Source organism: Spermophilus citellus (genome assembly GCF_964194105.1).
Source record: "Spermophilus citellus genome assembly, chromosome: 11".
Lineage (NCBI taxonomy): Eukaryota > Metazoa > Chordata > Mammalia > Rodentia > Sciuridae > Spermophilus > Spermophilus citellus.
In genome coordinates, this window is record NC_138192.1 from 106,122,153 (window position 1) to 106,144,403 (window position 22,251).

Sequence of the window (22,251 nt, forward strand, 5' to 3'; positions counted from 1 at the left end):
CTAGCTGACAGAATGTGACTAACTGTGCTGCAGCAAGCCTCTAAAGAGCAGCATGTGTACTGTAAAATGAACTCTAAGATGTTACTGTCCGTGGCCCCATGATAGAAAGATTGAATTCCTTAGCCCCACTGCTAAGAGGAAAAGCACTAAAGCACTAGTAGTAACTATGGGACCACAGTTGTTTCTGATTTAGTCAGCTTTTTCACTGCTGTGACCCAAAGACCTGACAAGAACAATTAAAGAAGGGAAAAATTATTTCAGAGCTCAAGGTTTCAGAGGTCTTAGTTCATAGAAGGCTGGTTCTATTCCTTGGGATCCAGGTGAGGCAGAACATCATAGTGGCAGAGTGTTCTGGAGGAAAGCTGCTCAGGACATTGCACCAAGAAGCAGGAAGAGACTAAGCTCAGCTCATAAAATATATGCCCCAAAGGCACAACCCACATGACCTACCCCTCTGGCTACACCCTACCTGCCTACAGGTACCACTTAGTACCTGATTAGGTTAAGATTATCATAACCCAATGATTTCACCTCTCTCTTGCATTATCTCAAACATAAACTCTTGGGGGACACCTATATCTAAACCATAATAATAGCTAATGTTTTTTGAGCCCTTAGTGTGTGCTAGGCAGTTTTTCTGCACAGGAATTTCAAAGCCATGTGCATTAATCTGTGTTATGTTAATATACTGAAATATCCAACACAGGCTACTTACGATGTAAAGAAAGCTTTATTTAGTTCACATTATTGGTGAGCCCTATCGGTCTGGCTCCTGGGGAAGGCAGTGTGTGCCGATGGCAGGAGCTCATGTTGCAGTGAATGGTCACGTCTTCAACTAGAGCAGAGAGAGAAAGAAACCAGGTCTCCCCAGTCCTCTTCCAGGGTATGCCCCCAGTGACATAAGGACTTCCCACTTGGCCCCACCTCTTAAAGGTCCACAGCACCTCCCCATACTGTTACCCTAGGGACTAAGCCTTTATCATGGACCTTTGAGGGACACTCAACACCCCAAATCTTATCACCAATGGTACAGATCATGTAATCAGGATATAAAAAGATTGACATGTAGGGTGTCATAGCTAATAAGTGGTAGAGTCAGGATTTAAACCCAGGCACATTCAATTTTGATGGCTAGTCTCCAAATCGTTATGACTTTCTGTTTCAAAGGAGGCTTGTTAACTTCCTAGTCTTACCTCTAAAAATAGAAGACAGATTCTCTCTTCTATTTAAATTATATCTTCCATTCAGGACCCATTCAAGTGTTGCCTGCTGTAGGGTGTTGTCATCTTTTTCTAGCTCTTTCTCTGAATTCTTGAAGCAGTAATCATTGATATCAGTAATTTTAGCAAAGAATTGCATTCTCTTTTGGATACCTACCAGGTGAGAATTTTTTTTCTCACTTCTATCAGATTACAAGCTCTGACAGGGTGATGCTTTATATTTCTTGTGCACCTCTTCTTACCACTTTGTATGTGTAGGTGCCAAGTATGTCCAGGATGGTTGGATGAATGGATGGTCTTAAAGCAATATGGCTGCAATCTTAGAAACCCCATTGATCTCTGTGATTGATCTAGCTGATCTCACTAAGTTGGCAGACCATCTTTTCTGATATCAAGAAGTTAAATCAATAATAATACAACCAAATGATTAAACAATATGTGAATAAAAATGCACATAAATGTCTGGTTTGGGTAGCAGAATAAAATAGGGATAAAGGCATTTTAGGAAGGTGCACAATGTGGTACCCTATATTCGTGTTCATTGACCCCAACTGGTTTTGTTCACTTGAAGGAAAATTGTTTGGGAAAGCCTCATAAAAATGAACATATGTAAGGAGAGAATCAAATACAGGAAATATATCAAGCCAAAAGCTTCAATTTCATTAAATAAAGAAGAATGAAAGCAGTTGTTTAAAACTTGAAGAAAAGGGCTGTGTGCTTTATTTTCTAATTGGAGGAATCTATGAATAAATTAGGCAATCACTTGACATAATTGATTTAGATCATGTGAATTCACATGCCCTGCAAGAAAGGGTAAATTAGATCAAATCATTTGTGGCTCCTCCCCATCTTCTGTTCACCGCTGACATTCTTTCTTCCTTTGTATTCCTCCATATTTCCATTTCCTTTTTGGGGTTTTACTTTTCTTAATCTAAAGAAGCATATATTTTTATGTATATTACTTCTAATTTATAAGGATTTTTTCCTTTACATGGTAGAATTAGAGTTGACAATATTCTGTACTAAAAAATTTTGTGTTTCTTATTTATGAATCCCATTTTCGTTTTCTATAAATCTGTTTGCACAAGAATAACATAGTCTGTGCATAAACCTAGTGCCATGGGAATTATACTCAAAACATGCTTGAACTGCTTGCTTTTACCTGAAGCAACATGAAATTGAATTACATTAGTATAGAGCAATTTGATTGCATGTCAGCTGTGGCAAATAGCACGTAAGCTGAATAGAGATTTTGTTCACCTTGGGTCACACAGTGTTAGTTGTCTTGACAAATATCCCAAAGTGAAACCAAAAAAAAAAATTGTTTTTGAATCAAAGAATACAATTGACTCAAAATAAATTGAAAATATTCTAAATGGTTTAAATGCATGGTGCTGACTTACCTATTATAGCTTCAAACTTTATGCAAATTTTTATCCACAAAGCAATTTTTATATTTAGATTTAATCAAAGAATTTAATAATGCAAGTGAAATCTATTTACTGCAACCTCTTATACTAAGGCGACCAAGGAACGTTAAAAGGCACTGTGTTCACATAACCCAATTTGTGCAGTGTCCAGCATAGCTGCCTGATGTTGATGTATATGTGAGTTAACTCTTAATTGGTGAAATTAACTAACCTTTTAGATACCTAAGGCTGCATTCCTTTAAAAAATAGTACTTGACCTAAAGGGCTTATCCATGACCCAAGCCATAATTTAGAAATGTTGTTATATTAAAAACATGGTCATGAAGTCATTAAGGCAAGAATTTCTAAGGACAGCTCAGTATATAATTGTTCATTCTACTGGGAAAACAGATCCCCTTGGAATATGCTCCATCATTAATAGATTAAGAATATTATATCCACAAAGGTAGTCAATAATCTTAAATTATTACTCATCATGTCATTACTACATACTTTTCCAAGTATGTTTCCAGAAGGTGCATTTTGAAATAAAATGTGAATACAGGTTGAGTATCCCTACTCCCCAAATCCTAAATGCTCTAAAATCCAAAGATTTTGAGTTCCAGCATGATGCCACAAGGGAATAATTCCATGCCTGACCTCATATGATTCGTCACAGTAAAAATGCAGTTGGACTAAAAATACTATGTAAAAGTACATAAAATTACTTTCCTGCTGTATGTATGAGGTACGTACAACACACAAATTTTGTGTGGAGACATGAGTCCCATCCCCAAAATATCTCATTATATGCATGCAAATTACCTAAAATTTGGAAAAAAAACATGAAATCTGAAATGCTCTGGTCTTAAATATATGGGATAAGGAATACTCAACCTATATGTAAGAAAAATACTTAGGCTTATTTGAATGAAAAGAGAAAAAAATTTAAGTTAGAGAAGAGATGTACTATGGATAATGTATGTAAAACTAAGAAATGATCCTAAGGGTTCACTTTGTGTTACATTAGTCCTTTCTAAATCTAGAGGTATCCTGAGAAGTTAATGAACTTGAAAACATTTTTTAAATAGGGATTGAGATGCTGTTTTAATAATCACTTCCGATTGTCCATGGGTTCTTTGTTGTTCAAGAGAATCAAGGAATAATTATGAAGTCCCTTGTCAGGGACTCTCATCCTTAATAGATGAAGAGCTCAAAAAATTTTGGGAAAATAGGTATTTCTATATGAAATTGAAAAAATATATGACAATTCACAAAGGAAGAAAACTTGAGTCAACAAGTAAATACAATATATGCCCAAACTCACAAGTAATTAAGAAAATTGAGATATTATATTGGCAAATGCTGAAATATACATGACCCAGTATCACAGTGCATGTTTATTGGGTATTTGTGTCAATGCTATTTTACTGTAAGGCCATATGGTAATTATATAAGGCATCTGAAAAATCATTTTTTCCAGTAATTCTGTTTCTAGGACCCATTCTAGGAAAAGAAAAGTCCAAGATTTTAGTTAAGTATAAGAATTTTTCACTTCAGTTCACTAAAGTGAATTTAATTTTCTTGTAATTAAAGTATTAGTGAAATCATAGGATTTTGATCTAGATATAATATACCATGATGCATATAATAAAAGTCTTCAGTCTGTTTAATGAAATATAAAATGTTAGTGATAAAACATCAATTGATAAAAGTAGTGTATATAATTATATAAGTGCATAGGTGTATACATGTATATGTACATACATATAAATAATGAACAGAAATTTGGAAAAATGACGAAATTGGTTTTCTCCTAGTGGAATTTGTGTGGATTGTTTTGTAATTTATATACCTTTTTATTTCAAACTTTTAACACATATTTTAAATATGTTACATTTATAATTAGATTGAAATGAATTAGTATAAAAATAATTTTTAAATTGGAAAAAAAAGAATTTTGTTCCATAGTAGTAAGAAATTAAGATATTTGACTCTGAGAAGGAGGAAAGGGGTGGATATATGGACTAGCTTTATATCATTGAGAACCTGGAAAGGGAAGATAAAACTTTTTAATCTTTCTTAATAGATCTAATTTCTAGACGATTCAATTGTTTCAGACTGGTTAAAATAATATTATCTAGGCTAGGAGCACATTCCACTGCAATGCACGGTGTCTGAATGAGGCCAGTTCACTGGCTTATTAGAACCATCAGGGACTTGCTTCGTTCCTTCTCTTCTTGCACTCTGCCTTTCTTGACTTTCTGGCTTTTGTCCTCACATTCTTTACTTCAGAGTATCCAGATGGCTGCCATCAGCAATTGTATCCATGTTCCAAGCTAAATAAATAAATAATAAGGTAGCAGTATGCAAAAGGATTTGCCAACATTCTTCCCTTAATTAGGAAATTCAGTATTGGCTAAGAAGAGCTGCCTAGCACCCCAGAAAACCCCTTACTCATCTTATTGGCCAGTACTCTCATATTTCATATACCATCTAGACAGAAACTAATTAGGGCAAATGGGTTTATGGGTGGCACTGGGTCTATCAACCAACAGTGTCTGCCATAGCCACCAAGTAAGTTTGTGATCTTCTGGTCACTGCATATACACATACATGTGTATCGGGCAGGATTTCTGAGTTCCTTTAGGGCTGAATCCTTGGAAACTGTTTTCCCAAACCCATTTTGATGGAGCTGTAGAAGCACTGGGAAAGTGGTACCAGGGCAATGTCCTGATTCTCTATCCATAGTCAAAGTCAACTTTGGCCAAAGATACTTAGGTGGGGCAGAGGATAAGAAGTCAGAGTTGCTTGGGAGCAGGGAACCCAATGAAAGAATAAGATGTATGAAGGAGACACCCAGGTGGAACAAGAGCAAATTGTTACTTCTCTTTCCTACTGTCTCTAATGCCATGGTTTGAAACTTTATTTTTGTAGTGCTGGGGATTACACCCAAGGCCTTGTGCATGGTAGACAGTGCTTTATCACTGAGCACAGCCCCAGCCCTAAACTCCTGAATTGTTATTTTTTTTTCCTTTTGAAGTGACAAGGATCTTTTTCTTTTTAATTAGTCACTATAGGCACAGATCCTAGAGCCTATGAACTTTCCAAAAATGTACTAAGTATGAGATTTAAGCAAAACCACCAGCTAATGCATAACATGAAACCTCAAATTTGAAATCTATAAAATGTTTATTCCTGGAATGAGCTTCATACCAATTTCATTAATTATTGCACTTAGAATTTACTAATAAATATTATATTTGCAAATAGTTGGTATTTGCAGATTTAAAAATAAAGATTGTGTTAAAACACAACCTGTAATTAACTTATAACCAAATAATTTTAAATAAATTTTTAAAAATTAAATCTCAAACTTTTGCAGCAAAATTTTATTTAGGAGTTGGGACACAGAGGAAGGAAATAACCACAGCCCATTGATTTTATTTTTTTCCTTTTCTTGGTCAGTAGCCTCTGAAATCTCCAAAGAAATCCCTGCTCTGAAGAAAAAAAGATTTAAAAATTGCTGCCTGTGAAGTCACTTTAGATTCTGGATCTAGCTAGCATTGTCTATTTTTTGTATTAATGTTTTCTATTAGCTCAACCTTGTTCAAGTTGCTTAATATACCTCAATGCCTTCCAAACAGATAGATAGTAGATATTTAGTATGTATGTGTAACCGCCTATTCTGCAAAAAGGAGTCTGATTTAAGTGAGCTCATCTAATAGATTGGTATAAAATACTGGATGAGTTCACTAGAGTGTGTACAGAATTTTGTGCATCCCATTTAAGTGGATGGTTGTGTGCTCTGAGTTGGAGAGACAGCACATAAACCCCCAAAGTTAATAACCTCTAATAAACAATGAGTCTGGATGACAACTTTTCACAATCTATTACACACTAGTAGCCCTGGTTTTGCACAGTTTGCATATTAAACAGATGATAGTAGATTCTGGGCAGAAATATAGACAGCATTATATACTTCAATGCATGCCAGAAGAGAAATCTTTTGATAGCACTTATTGTAGCCAAGAACAGAAGCAGCTATACAATCCCCAGCCAGAAACCAGGTGCCAAAAATAATTCATGCAAGAATAAAATGGGCTGGCATCTTACTGTAAAGTCCCTAAGCTCTGGGGAAAATGTGCACAAAAATCCTGGGTAGCTCAAGTTACAGGGTCTTGGGGGTTATAGTTCATGCTGAACTGGCCAGTTCAAGGAACACATTGAGTGATCAAAGAGCATATTTTCACCCAGCCAGCCACCTCACAAACACATGCAAAAGTGCCATGGAGAGAGCAGGGATCATTTTCAGTAAGGTAAGCCCTGCACATGATTTGGATACAGCAGACTTACTTGTCAAATTTGTAGGAGACGCAGCTTGGTAGGTTAGCTAATAATGTTGGATGACAGAATCAGGATTCAAAAGGATCTCAACAGGGAGAACTGGTGAGCTGCAATTCAGAAGATTACATTTAATAGGGATAAATGTAAATTCCCATATTTGGATTTATAAAAGGAAGCAACTGCCTCCTGTCTTATTCCCATCCAATTTATTTTCCACACTGCAGCTTGGGTGATCTTTTTAAAACACAAATCAGATCATGTCACGTCCTTGCTAAAAATCCCTTAACAGCATCCCAATTGCCCTGAGGATGAAGATAAAACTCATTAATGTGGTTTTCAAGACCCTCCGTGGCTGGCCCCTTGCTTTCTCCTCCACCTGTTCTCCCACCAGCCCCCCTGTCATGCTGAACATTCCAGGCATATGGAAGATGTAGAGGTTTTCATATGGGACCTGCTTTGGGGCTTTCTTGTTTCCTCTGTCCAAAACACATATTCACCCTTTGGTTTTGTCCCCTAATTACATATTTTGAGGTTCTCTGCTCAAATTTTCAACTTAATAAATGTCCATGGAGTATCTATTATGTCCCAGGCTCTATTCTAGGCTCTGTGGATCAAAGAGTGAACAAACAAAGCCCACATTCACATGAAGCTGGTGTTCTAGTGCAATGATGTCTGGTGGTGAACACTTTGAAGACAAATGGAGCAAGATGAGATGATAGTGATGGAGTGTTGGTGTTGGAAGGCCCTACTTCATGTAGAGGGTGCACAGAGGACCTCCAATGAGGTGGAGTTTAAGGAGAGATGATTAAAGGGGCACCATAACTGTGTGGCTGTCTGGGAGAATGGCACTGCAGTCAGAGGGTAGAGAATGTTTCAAAGCCCTGAAGAGGTGCATACATAACACTTTTGAGAACCAAGGTCAAGTCCAAAGTGAGTCAAGTAAACTGAGCAAGAGGGAGAATTCAGAAGAATGAAGCTGGAGAGACTGCCAGCATGCGGCTTGGGCAGGGCTCAGAAGTCATGATAAACCTTCGGGTTGTCTTCTAGATGTGGTTGGAAGATAGAGAGGCTTCTAGCCAAGAACCATCACACACAAAAAAAATTATTTTGTTGCTGTTTTAAAAGGATTACAGTAGCTGTTGTGTGGAAGATAGACTAAAGACCTAGTGCAGAATCCCCAAGATCAGTCAGAGGTTATAACATCTGTCAAAGTAAAAGCTGGAGGGACCTTTGAATGTGTAGGTTGCTAACACTTATCACATCCTTGTGATTACTTGTGGGAAACCCTGCCTGTTCAGGGCTCAGGACTGCCTTGCTAACTTTCCCAATCTCAGTGCCCAGCATTGTGGCTGCCGTACCACAGACTCTGCAGAGATATATGACAGGCAAAGAAGACCTGGCTTAATAGCCATTAATATAAAAGGGACCTCAGGGTTTGAGCTGACTGTGCACAGAGCAAAGAATATGAGCTAGCAGCAGACCAATTTGGCTGCCAAGAAAGCTAGTGCTGTCTTAGGCTGCATTAAAAAGCCTGGGAGGGAGAGTAAGAGGTGGGCTTAAGTCTGAGGCCCCTCTCTGCTGTCTTGTCTGCATCCCAACTATTGACCTGACCTGACATCATTTGCCTTCTGCCTTCTTTCTAATACGGAAACCTTTTTTTTTTTTTTTCCAGTACTGGGAATTGAACCCAAAGTTGCTTTACCATCAAGCTATATCCCCAGTCTTTTTATTTTTTATTTTGAGGAAGGGTCTTTTTTAAGTTGCTGAGGGTCTTGCTAAAGAGATGTTGAGAGCCACAGCCAAAGGGGCCCCAGCAAACTTCCAGCTGCCAGCAACCGGCTGCCAGCTGATGATTGGCTCACAGCGGCCCCAGCAACATCTAGCTGATTGGCTCCTCTGCGGTGATGTTCATTGGGCTGTTTCCCTGCCCTTCAGACTGCCAGCTGATGATTGGCTCACAGCGGCCCCAGCAACATCTAGCTGATTGGCTCCTCCACAGAGCTGCTCATTGGGGGACTTCTTTGGCTCCGCCCACGCAACCCAGCCAATCGGCCTCAAGAACAGGAGGATTGTGGGAGGTGGTGAGGTTTGGTGGGGGTGAGAGGCTTGTGGGAAGCCGGTGGTGGCAGTTGGGCTCTGAGGGGTTTTTCCTGAGGAGCTGTTTTGTTTGGCGTTTGTAGTTCTAAAAATAAAGTTTGTTTCTTTTGACAAGTGGCTCCTGAATTGTGCCCAGCCAGACTGCGGCATTTGGTGGCCCGTACGGGGAATGCCTCAAATTTTCAATCCTCCTGCCTCAGCTTCCCAAGTCTCTGGAATTACAGACATGCACCACTGCTCCCTGCTAATAATGAAATCTGTCAATCACAGGTCACATCCTGGATTTATCTATGGTTCTCTCTGTTGTTTTATTCCCATGTTCACATAATACATTCTCTGTGATGTTAAATGCCTTTGATTTATGCGTGTTGATTTTATATCCTGCCACTTTGCTGAATTCATTTATTAGCTCTAATAGTTTCTTTCTAGACCCTTTTGGGTCTGCTAGGTATAGAATCATGTCATCTGCAAATAGTGATAATTTAAGTTCTTCTTACTCAATCAACAAGTACATGAAAAAATGCTCACCATCTCTAGCAGTCAGAGAAATGCAAATCAAAACCACCCTAAGATACCATCTCACTCCAGTAAGATTGGCAGCCTTTATGAAGTCAAACAACAACAAGTGCTGGCGAGGATGTGGGGAAAAGGGTACACTTGTACATTGTTGGAGGGACTGCAAATTGGTGCAGCCAATTTGGAAAGCAGTATGGAGATTTCTTGGAAAGCTGGGAATGGAACCACCATTTGACCCAGCTATTCCCCTTCTGGGTCTATTCCCTAAAGACCTAAAAAGAGCATGCTACAGGGACACTGCTACATCGATGTTCATAGCAGCACAATTCACAATAGCAAGACTGTGGAAGCAACCTAGATGCCCTTCAATAGACTAATGGATAAAAAAAAAAATGTGGCATTTATACACAATGGAGTATTACTCTGCATTACAAAATGACAAAATCATAGAATTTGGAGGGAAATGGATGGCATTAGAGCAGATTATGCTAAGTGAAGCTAGCCAATCCCTAAAAAACAAATGCCAAATGTCTTCTTTGATATAAGGAGAGTAACTAAGAACAGAGTAGGAAAGAAGAGCATGAGAATAAGACTAACATTAAACAGGGATGAGAGGTGGGAGGGAAAGGGAGAGAGAAGGGAAATTGCATGGAAATGGAAGGAGACCCTCAGGGTTATACAAAATTACATACAAGAGGAAGTGAGGAGAAAGGAAAAAATAATACAAGGGGGAGAAATGAATTACAGTAGAGGGGGTAGAGAGAGAAGAGGGTAGGGGGGAGGGGAGGGGGGATAGTAGAGGATAGGAAAGGCAGCAGAATACAACAGACATGAGTATGTCAATATGTAAATCAATGGAAGTGTAACTAATGTGATTCTGCAATCTGTATACGGGGTAAAAATGGGAGTTCATAACCCACTTGAATCAAAGTGTGAAATATGATATATCAAGAACTATGTAATGTTTTGAACAACCAATAAGAAAAAGAAAAAATAAATAAATAAAAGTTGTCTTTGCTTCTTGCAGATCTATTGACCTAAGTTCTCACCTAAATCCTCTTTTGTTTTTATGACCCCCATGCACATCTAGCTCTCCACTCTTCCTAAAGCATATTCTTTTTTCTTCTTTCAAATATTTCACACATTTTATTGCATCACCCCTATTATTTGTTTGTATTATTTCATTAGACCACAGGATTGGATGCCTGGTTACTTTGAGGAAAACAAAATTTATTGAATGAATTCAAAACAAATGAAATGATGAATTTATGAAAGAAAGATTCGGTTTTTCTAATATCCTTTAAGGAGCTAAAAACAGGACTATAAGAACATATAAGAGGTAATAGATGTTTCTCAACTTCTGATTGAAGGTTTCCTAAAGTTTATGAAAAGAGAATTTTGAAGATACCACTGAAAAGTCGTGAACATACAGACAGTTGGATAATGTTGAAGGGCATAGGCCCCTCATTTTTTTATTCTGTGTCATCATGCAAAAGACTTAGAAATATACTCTGATACTGCAAGAAAATTTCTACTTAGCTTATTGCCTAAGCAGCCACATATCTGGAATGGTGATCAGTGCTTTGGGGGAAGCTTGCAAAAAGAGCCTATGAGATAAATGTTTACATCATTATCTTGTATCAGTTTCCTAACTCCTTTTTTTTTAAATCAAAAGCCTCAATTTGTTTTGGTTCTATGTGGAGGGCTGGGAGGTAGGGAAGAGAGAGATTCAAAAGATGGAAGAATTTTTTTTATTGATTATTTAAAACATTACATAGCTCATGATATATCATCTTTCATACATTTGACTCAAATTGGGTTTTGAACTCCCATTTTCACCCCAAATACAGATGGTAGAATCACATCTGTTACATATTCACATTTTTACATAATGCCATATTAGTGACTGTTGTATTCTGCTACCTTTCCTATCCCCTACTATCCCCCCTCCCATCCCCTCCCCTCCCATCTTCCCTCTCTACCTCCCCTGCTGTTGTTCAATTCTCTCCCTTTTTTTCCCTCCCCCTTGCCCCTCATAACCTCTTATAATTTTATGTATCATTGAAGGTCTCCTACCATTTCCATATGCTTTCCCTTCTCTATCCCTTTCTCTCCCCCCATTCGTCTTTGTTTACTGTAGTCTTTTCCTCATGCTCTTCCTTCCTGTTCTGTTCTTAGTTGTTCTCTTTATATCAAAGCAGACATTTGGCATTTGTTTTTTAGGGCTTGGCTAGCTTCGCTTAGCATAATCTGCTCTAATGCCATCCATTTCCCTGCATGGCTAAGGGCTTGTCTATCTTATTTATTTTTTCAAAGAACCAACTTTTAGTTTTATCAATTTTTTCAATGGTTTCTTTTGTTTCAATTTCATTGATTTCTGCTCTAATTTTAATTATTTCTTGTCTTCTACTACATTTGCTGTTGTTTTGCTCTTCCTTTTCTAGGTTTTTGAGGTGTTGTGTGAGTTCATTTATTTGTTGTTTTTTTCTTTTTTTGAGGTAAGAACTCCAAGAAATGAATTTCCCTCTTAAAACTGCTTTCATTGTGTCCCATAGATTCCGGTATGTTGTGTCTGTATTATCATTTGACTCTAAGAATTTTTCCATCTCCTCCTTTATGTCTTCTATAACCCATTGATCATTCAATAACATATTGTTCATTTTCCATGTGATGTAGGATTTTTCCTTCCTTCTTTTATCATTGATTTCCAATTTCATTCCATTATGATCAGATATGGTGCATGGTATTAGCTCCACGCCTTTATATTTACTAAGAGTTGCCCTATGGCATAATATATGGTCTATCTTTGAGTAGGATCCATGTGCTGCTGAGAAGAACGTGTATCCACTTGATGATGGTTGATATATTCTATGTATGTCAGTTAAGTCTAGGTTATTGATTGTGCTGTTGAGTTCTATACTTTCTTTATTCAGTTTTTGTCTAGAGGATCTGTCTAATGGTGAGAGCGGTGTGTTGAAGTCACCCATAATTATTGTGTTGTGGTCTATTTGACTCTTGAACTTGAGGAGAGTTTGTTTTATGAACGTTGCAGCTCCATTGTTTGGTGCATACAAATTGATGATTGTTATGTCTTGTTGGTGGATGGTTCCTTTTAACAGTATATAGTGTCCTTCTTTATCCTTCTTGATTAACTTAGGTTTGAAGTTGATTTTATTCGATATGAGTATGGCCACTCCTGCTTGCTTCCGAGGGCCATGTGAGTGGTATGATTTTTCCCAACCTTTTACCTTCAGCCTGTGTATGTCTTTTCCTATCATATGAGTCTCCTGAAGGCAGCATATTGTTGGATTTGTTTTTTTGATCCAGGTTACTAGCCTATGTCTCTTGATTGGTGAGTTTAGGCCATTAACATTTAAGGTTACAATTGAGATATGATTTGTACTTCCAGTCATGCTTCTTTATTTATTTATTTTAGTTTGGCTAGTTTTACTTTTTGGTTATTTTCCTCCCCCTTTACTGAGATACCTCCTGCTGTTAGTTTTGGGCACTATTTTTCAATTCCTCTTCTTGTAGTGTTTTGCTCAAAATGCTTTGCAGAGCTGGTTTTCTTGCTGCGAATTCCCTTGTTTTCTCATGTTGTCCACGTTACTTTCCAGCTCTATTTGATTGTCATGTTTCTGCTCTCTTCTATAGATTTGTTTTGTTTCTGTATTACTCTGATGTCTCTTCTTTGTGTTGTTAAACTATGCCTGCTAACGTGGATTCCGCTGGGAAGGAATTCCCACGTCCGAGCTCCAGTGACAACACTACTGTGCTATGAAGGGCCCCAGTCTCCTTGCCGGGGTGTCCTAATGGGGGGGTGTGACTGGACTGTCTCTGTTTGGTTTCAGCTCCCGGTCGCGGCAGGCGGGCGGTCTCCAGCCGCCCAGTATCACAGGCCACGGGCAGGTGATCAGTCGCCAGCGGGCGGGCGTTCTCCTACCGCCCAGTTACGCGGGCAGTGGGTGAACTGTTGCCGGCGGGCCTGCAGTTTCCAGCCGCCCAGTCACGAGGGCCTTGCCTCTAGTCCCCTGGTTTCTCCTGCTAGTCTTGGTTTCTCCTGCTAGACCAGATTTCCCCTGAGTGATGGTTCTCGGCAGTTCAAACTGTACTCTGGGCCTGCCGTTTGTTGGGTGTGGAGGGTGGCTATTGGGAACCCCGGCACTCTATTGTTTTGTTTCCCTTGTGGGGGATAGAACTGTACCGCTTCCTTCCCCGTCTGAAATCCCATACTCAGCCCGGGGGTCAGTGCGGGCTTGGCTGGCGGGATTCCACCGTGTTGCAGCCACTTATCTCCCTGCTTGCTAGTTAATCCCTTCTCTGCGTCGCCACGCCTTCTGTAGCCGCGGGGCAGGCCGCGTGAATCAGACAGCCTGGATCTCCGGGGTCACACAGTTGGCTTTTGGGATCCCCGGCACTCTATGGTTTTGATTTTTTCTGCTTGCCCCTCCCCCAGTGCTGGCTAGACAGGTTTTGTTTTGGCTGCTGATGGGAGGGGGTTTGAAGGTCAGGTGCCTCTAGTTTTCCCTTAGTCTTTATGCAGGCTCACTCTGATACTCCCTCCCCCGGAAAGTCTAGGAGAGATTTTATGCGAAATCCCCCTATGTATGGGGGCTGAGCTGAGTGACACACACCTGTTTTGTTGTTGCAATCTGTCGGAGAGTGGCGGTGGATACTTCAGCTCTCCAAGATGGTGGCCGCTGATTGCCTGGAAGAATTTTTTAACACATAAAAATTCACAGTGCTAAAAACTCAAAAAGTCCCCCTCAGCAGAAGGTGTACACCAGATAGTCATTGACATAAGAGAACACTATAAATTGAGGCAGTAGTAGTTCATGGTTACTAAGAAGGGAACATAATTTACAACTAGAAACAGGTTTGCATTCCTTAGAAATTCTGGAAATCAATCAGTGGCACAGAAATTGATCTGCTAAAGGAGAGGAAAATTGATTCTTAATATTGGCAAGTACATCAGTTTTAGGTTCAGAAGGAACAAGTATTGGAAGCAAATTTATTAACCATTAAGGAATTACTTGATATTTAGTGTAGCAAACTATCCAAAGAGAAGTGTTTATGGCCTCATTAGAAGAAATATTTTTATTGTGGCAAACATCAGCTTCAAAATTGCAGTCTTTATTATATCAATGATATGAAAATCAAAAATTAAGTGAAATAAAGCTGTCTATGTAAAAAACATGCATTATATCAGATTTTAGAGTGCTGCTTTGCCTCAGAGTATCTTAATATAAAATAGCAGGAATCTGAACATATTTGCATATTCCCCATTCATGACACAGTGTTGGCATTCTCAAAAAGAATAACTGTAGCCGATGGCAATTTTTATTTTTATTTTTTTTTACAACATTACAAAGCTCTTGACATATCATATTTCATACATTAGATTGAAGTGGGTTATGAACCCCCAATTTTACCCCAAATGCAGACTGGCAATTTTTATTTGAAGAGATTTGTGCATGTTAGCAATATACCATATTCTGTCACTATAAGAAGAGCATATGGGGCCCATTAACTCACCAAATCTGCCACTGTTCTGCAAATTTTTATTAAGCAAGTGCAGTCCCCTAATAGTCACTTATGTTATAGAATGCGTGTCAAATGCTATCAATAAGCAAGGGGATTGTTTTCCCATGGTGAGAAGCATTTGAAGTGTATAAGGAGGCTTGACAAAAGAATAAAACACTTTAAGTGATCACTATATTAATATAAAGGCATCCTACTGGGAAGCCAAGGCATGTAAGTATTACATGCACTTCAATGTTTGCCACTAACAAGTTCGCACAGTACCATCTTGTTCACCGACTTTTTTCCTCATATTTTCTTTCTTTTAATGCTAACAATGAGCCTTGTCGAAATAAAACAAAATATATACATATATACTCTGTTGATGTTTTTTTAAAAGGTGCTATAGGTAGGTGGTTGGGCAGTTCTAATTAGCTTCAAACACTTAGAACCAGAAGAATTAGAACACAGGCTATCAGGTTGCTATGTTTCCCAGGTGCATCTCCTGAATCAGAGGGCACACCAGGAAATTAACAAATGCCCGAGCCACAGGGTGCTGTCTTTATTAATCACCTTGTAGTAACTGAATCAAATGGTGTGTATTGATCTGGTGTTGAATGTGAAGAAACAGAAGTTCAGTACAGAAATCCTATCATCTAGGGCTGAGGATGTAGCTTAGTGGTAGAGCTCACCTAGCATGTATGAGGTGCTGGGTTCGATCCTCAGCACTACATAAAACTAAATAAATAAAAATAAAGGTATTTTTAAAAAGAAATCCCATCATCTAAATAAATACAGAGACACCTCAAAAGGGGTGATTTCATGGTGCCCTGTAAGTGTTTAATAATGGTTATAATGAAAACAATCCTAATAAAAATGCTTACGAATTGTATCTTCAGAAAACTCAGCATTTCACTGATATCTCTTCAATTACAGTAATATTCCTTTAAGGTAATCAAGAGCAAGTAGTACTGGTTTTGGGGTAAGACTGATGGACTCAAAGGAAATGTAATAAGTTCTAGTAACAAGGGGGGGGAGTGAGGGAGAATGAATATGAGAAAGAAGGAGGAAAGGGAGGGAAGGAGAAAAATTTGTCATCAGAATCAGAATTAAATTTCAAGCTCCTTCTCCATCAACAACCCATTACTTGATGCTTAGGGTACTTTCCTCTTTTGGAATGGAAGCCCTTTCCCCCACCAGGCCCACTCATTTTTCAATTTCTTGTAAAGATGTCCTTTATTTAAAATGACCCACTGCCACTCCAGTCACTGAGCTCTCTGCATAGTGCAACTACTACCCTTAAGTGCCAACCCCCAGAGAGAACTTTAATAGTAGCTCTAAGGTGATATGCGTTATAAAGGAAGTTGGGTATTAATTATAACACTTGCCATTTAAAAAAAAAAACAACTTGGTGGTGTGTGTAATTTTACCTCATTTTCTCATTTGCTACTGTTATTTAAATTGCTTCCCAGAACTAAGCATGTGTATAAAAGATGATTGTTCTAAATTTAACCTTTTAAATAAAATGTATTTTGTTAATTAAGTCATTACAGTTCCCTCTCATTTCTATTATGTTTATTCACTTATCTTCTGTCCTAAAGATAGACATCTGTGTCAGTGAATATTTTGGAGAAAGACCCTCAATTTTTATGCCTATCACCCATTTGGATTTTCCACACTGTTTTTAAAAATAGTTTATTTTAGTGATCTAAAGAATTTCACATTGTCAATTAAAATAATGATAAGCATTCCTACTAGGAATAATAGACATTATTCAGCCCAAAAGTTAAGAAGTTCCTTGTAACATCTAGTGTTGCTGGGGATTTTCAGTACAGCAGCTAAGATTAAAAGGAAAAAAAGACAAAAACAATATCAAAAGCATTAATTTTAATCAAACCCCTTTTTTCAGATTAACTATATGTAATAAGACCATGGGCTCTACAGTGTTTTTCTTTGCCTTTCTGCCACCATAAGATGAACTGGCCAGGTAAACTTGGAGGTAGTACCGGCTGTGGGTGTTCCGTTATTCATGAGATAACACCTAAATTTACCTAATGCCTAATGTTATGGTTTGGAAGTGAGTTGTCCGCCCCCAAACTTTGTTAATGCAGGAATGTTGTGCTTAAATAATTGGATTATGAAAGCTGTAACCTAATCAGCCCATCCTAGTTTAAATGGCCTGGGTGGTAACTGCAGGCAGGAGCATGGCGAGAGGAGGTGGGTCACTGGGGGCCTGCCCTGGAAGGGTGCATCTTCCCTGCAGCCCTCCCCCACACCTCTCTGCTTCCTGAACCTAGCATAAGGTGAACAGTTTTTCTATGCTGGGGCTCTGCCCATGATATGCTGTTTCATCTTAGGCCCAGAGCAATGGAGTCAGCAGTCTATGGACTGAGGAACCTCTGAAACTTTGAGCCCCAAATAAGTCTCCCCTCCTCTAAGTGGTTTTGAGAGGTCTTTTGGCTGCAGCAATACAAAAATTGACTAAAACAGTATGTTCTCAATTATTCACTCTCTATTTCTTTATGATCCTGAGCAGGTGAAATCTTGAACACCACCGCCATCATCAGATTTATTCCCTTACCCCTCACACGGCTTCCATTAGCAAATGTTTTCATGTGTTGAGAATTGCACACCTGGCTCTCTATGCTGAGCACTTTTGCACAATTGTTTTTATTTGGTTCCCACAACTACTATATATTGTTTGTATCCTCATTCCTCACATGGGCAAACTGAGGTTAAAAGAGCTTAGTACCTTGCCTGGCAGTGCTGACACTCAACCCATATGCATCTCATTATCAGCTACCATGTTGTTCTGCCTTTCAATCTAGTTTCTCATTAGTGATGATAGTGGCTAATAGTTATTAAGTGCTATAGTGTGATCTTTCTAAATGCCTCACATATACTTAAACATTTCATCTTCACCACAAACCTATGGACTAAGCAATATTTTCCTCATGTTATGTACAATGAGACTGAAGCACAGAGAATTAAAATAATTTTAAAACACTTGTGAAAAATACCATTAAGACTTTTACATTAACTGCCCCAAACTAGTGAGTTTCTATGCCAATATCTTAACTTAAAAATATGATTCCTCATCTATGAAATGGGAATAAACAATTTATATTTTTAATTTGATAAAATGATTGTTAACACTTGTTGATATTCATCATTACAAAAAGATTTCTATTAATAGCATATATTCAAATAAAAAAGCTGAGAGTTTTCTAGCAGATAGGTGTTTGTTTCCTTATGTTTAATTCATGCTGCTGATCATTGTTAAAATTTCTTAGAGAGAAACCTTTGTCTGATTGGTATCAATGTATAATGGTGTAGTTAACAGTACCATTTAATCTCTGTCTCCTCCACTCATGAGGTGTGTGTCAGTTTCTTTATCTGTAATATATGGATAAAAATACTTATCTTTCCAGTCATTGTGAGAGTTAAATTAATTAGTAGATATAAAGTACATAGGACAGAATCTATAAGTGTTCAACAAATATAGTTGCTATTGTTATTTTTAATCTTTATTATCATTGATTTCCAATATTTTTCTCCTTATAATATGGGTTCCACTGGGTTTTTAAGCATGGGGAGGGAAGAATTTGGCTCACCATCAGCACCTCAAAAATACTTCTGACCTACTTCCCAAATGGAAATAAAACAAGAAGTCACACATGAGTTTAAGCAGTTAAGAACTGGATAATCATAGATACATGATTTTTCTAGAAATTAAAGAAGTAAAGGAGGGATGGGGGAGGGGGAAGATTAAATATGGTGTTTTAATCAGCTCTTTTGCTACTGTGACAAAATGCCTGACCAGAACAATTGTAGAGGATGAAAAGTTTTTTGGAGGGCTCATGGTTTTTAGAGGCCTCAGTCCATAGACAGTTGGCTCTATTCCTCTGGGCTGAAGGTAAGGCCATACATCATGATGGAAGTGTGTGGCAGAAGGAAATTGGCTCACATGATGAGAGGAAGTAGAGAGAAAGATTCCACTTGCCAGATACTGTATATATCCCAAAAGCATGTCCCCAAAGACCTACCCCCTCTAGCCACACCCTACCCACCTTCTGTTACCACTCAATCCCATCAGGGGATTAATTTACTAATTTTGGTTAAGGCTCTCATAACCCAATCATTCCTTCTCTAAACCTACTTGCATTGACAGACACATGAGCATTTGGGGGACACTTAATATCTAAACCATAACATATGGCGACTGGGTTAATTAAATATTATAAATAATATGGTGGATAGAAGAAAGGGACACATGTTACACTGAGACCAGTCTAGTTAGGAAAAATGGAAGCTGTTCTCCTTGTTAGCAAATTTCCCCTCACTTTTTTATCCACCTTTGCACACAAGAATTTTATAGACTAGCACTATAGTGGTGCATGGTGAACAAATAAACAGCTGTTGTCAAACATTGAAGTGGTAATCCATGCAAAGTTGCTAAATGATTAAGGACTTTGCCTCTATGTTTATGTGGAATATTATCTAGTGGTTTTTATATGATGTCTTTTTCTGGTATTAGTACGTTTAATACTAGCTCTATGGGATAGGTTGGAAATGTTCCCTCCTTTAAACTTTTTAGTAGGATTTCTGTAGAGTCCGTATTGTTTCTTACTTAAATGTTCAAAGAATTCAACAGTGAAGCCATTTCAGTCTAGATGGTTTGTGGTTGTTTGTTTTTTGGAAAAGTTTTACATACAAACTCATTTTTAAAATTAGTTATCAGGCTATGCATACATTTATTTCTTCCTTTATAAGCTTTGGTAATCTAGACCTTTCAAAAGTTTATCCATTTCATCTGAGCTATGTTAATTGGGGATTAATTTTCCTCCTATTGAGGCAAAACCCATCTTCATATTCTGACACCCCTGAATTATGAAGTTTCCACTCTAGCCATTGGAAATAGGCACTGTTCCCTGTTCTACATGGACTATAGAAGCTGCTTCCTTTCCATTTGGGACAGATTCTTTGAGCTGTTGGGGTTCTTGTCTCATGCACAAGTGATCATCAGTATTCAACTAAATCCAGGAAGGAGTTCTCTGAAGATTTAGAGAGAAATCTGTGTAATTCTCTTCTCTTGGCTTCTCTGTCCTGGACATTCAATCTGCACTGGCTTCCCTGGACATCCTGCACCATGTCCTCAAGTCACTGGATTCTGCCTCAGTGTCCCCCTCCCTGCACCACCATCTGGAAACCTTATCTAGAAGCAAGCTGAGCACTTGTAGGGTTCACCCCATTTGTTTTCCATCTCTTAGGAGTTGCTGTCCTTTGTTGCCTGACATCTCATCAGACGAATGCCGTGATTTCATGTTTTGTCTAGTTTTTAACTATTTCTAGGGGATTATAAATCTTTTCTCTTTTCCTCCATTTTGACCAGATACACAGGTCCAACCCTTGAGTATTAGATAATACATACATTGCTTTTATGCTCAGAGAGCTTTGTTTGAATTTAGTTTTTCTCCTCTTATGGTCATGGAAGCAACAACCAAGCTAAAAGAACTGAAAGTATTGGAAGTCTTTAAGAATGATGTCATATTCATAGAATATCTAATAAACATATTTCTTCATAGCTGTTTTTCAAATGTCTGTCAATAAAAATGATGTACCCCAGGGTAGGCTGGAAGGGAAATTTTCTGAAATCTTTGCCAGTAAAAGATTTAACTTATTATGATTTTCTATTAATTTATTGTTTGTAAAATGCCTGATTTACAAGCAGGTCTAATCCTTGTCTCTTTTACTTTTTTCTCCTCAGTGCCAGATGAAAGCAAAGTTCATTCATTGGCTGGACACCGATCCGGTAAGAAATTCCTCGTATCTGCCTTTCTGTTCCCTTCCTGGAAATCCCTGGCTGTGTTTTAGTAGCAGTTGGAACCTGTTTCTACCCACCAGTCACTGAAAGGCTTTCTAATTAATACATGAGATGTCTCTGACTTCCACAAAGATGAATTATTGCTTGGCTGTGTGCATAGTGGCATAATGCATGCTGACTCAAAATGTTTGAAAGGAAAGAAGAAAGGTTTCCAAAAAAAATGATTCTAAAACTCCAAATCTGAAACTGTATGCTAGCTGAGCACTTAAAACAAACAAAACATTGTAAAGAAAACCAAAGAAAGTTCAAAAATTCTTTCCCACACTGACTTCCATATTAAAACGGCAGAAGAGAGTTCCAGAGTAAAAAAAAAAAAAAAAAAAAAAAAAAAAAAAAAAAAAAAAAAAGATGTTCTCATTTCTTTCTCCTCAAAAAAAAATATTTAAAAATTAAATTAAATTAAAAAATATGCAGTTGCTTGTCATCAAAAGGGACTGTGCTAGGGATGATTGTTATCCTTTTATCTCTCACAAATGAACCCCCTTTATGTTATCTGGGAAGTCCACTTGGGTCTCCTAGGGTCTTGGTCTTTATCATGTGTGTGGCATCTTTATGTCTACGTAGCCCTTCATTGCCAAGAAGCCTGCCTTCTCTTCCTGTGCTCTCCCTTTGGCATCAGTTATTCACTTAGCTGCAAAACTTAAGAGCTGCTAAGCTAGCAAATACGTCAGTAATTCCTTTCTTCTAAGGGTGCATGATTTGGGGCGGGGGCGGGGGGCATCCATTTGACTCTTAGAGTTGCCATTCCAAACACAGAAGAGTTATAATATGTTGGCATCCCTCCGTTTCTGAAACAAAGAAGTCTTCCCCATCACTGAGTGTCTCTGTGTTTATGTGCCAATTACGTTTTCAGCAGCAAGTCGCCTGGACGCCTCATCACCTCCATCAGGTTCCAGGGCAAGATTATGATGTTTTCTTTCTTTCTTTTCCAGATTCTTTAGTAACAACAGCAGGGAAGAACTAGTTCACAACTCTTTTGTTTTCCTTTTTTTTTTTTCTTCCCATTTTTTTTCCTAATAAAGAATTTAAAAGGTTAGATCACTGTAAAAGAACAGATTTCCATGGAGTGTTAAATTGACACATGCCGCATGTTTATATCATCTTCTTCCATTAAATACTACCATTAAATACTTCCATTAAATATTTTTAGGAAACTGGGAAGAAAATTCTCATGGCCAAGGAACCCCATGGATAGCCTACATTCTTTTCATTTGAAATACACAGTCCTACATATATTAATAGTTGTCTTACACTTGTT

The 22,251-nt window shown here is 38.2% G+C and overlaps 1 protein-coding gene across 2 annotated transcripts in view; it reads left to right on the forward strand.

The window, feature by feature from the left end:
- The window catches only part of PARD3B (par-3 family cell polarity regulator beta), a 1,004,964-nt gene that overhangs the window by 617,353 nt on the left and 365,360 nt on the right, over positions 1-22,251 (forward strand). For both annotated transcript variants that reach the window (XM_081260439.1, XM_081260440.1), the window contains one exon: positions 20,877-20,921. In XM_081260439.1, coding sequence (XP_081116565.1) covers positions 20,877-20,921 — 45 coding nt within the window. The remainder of the gene's footprint in view (positions 1-20,876; positions 20,922-22,251) is intronic.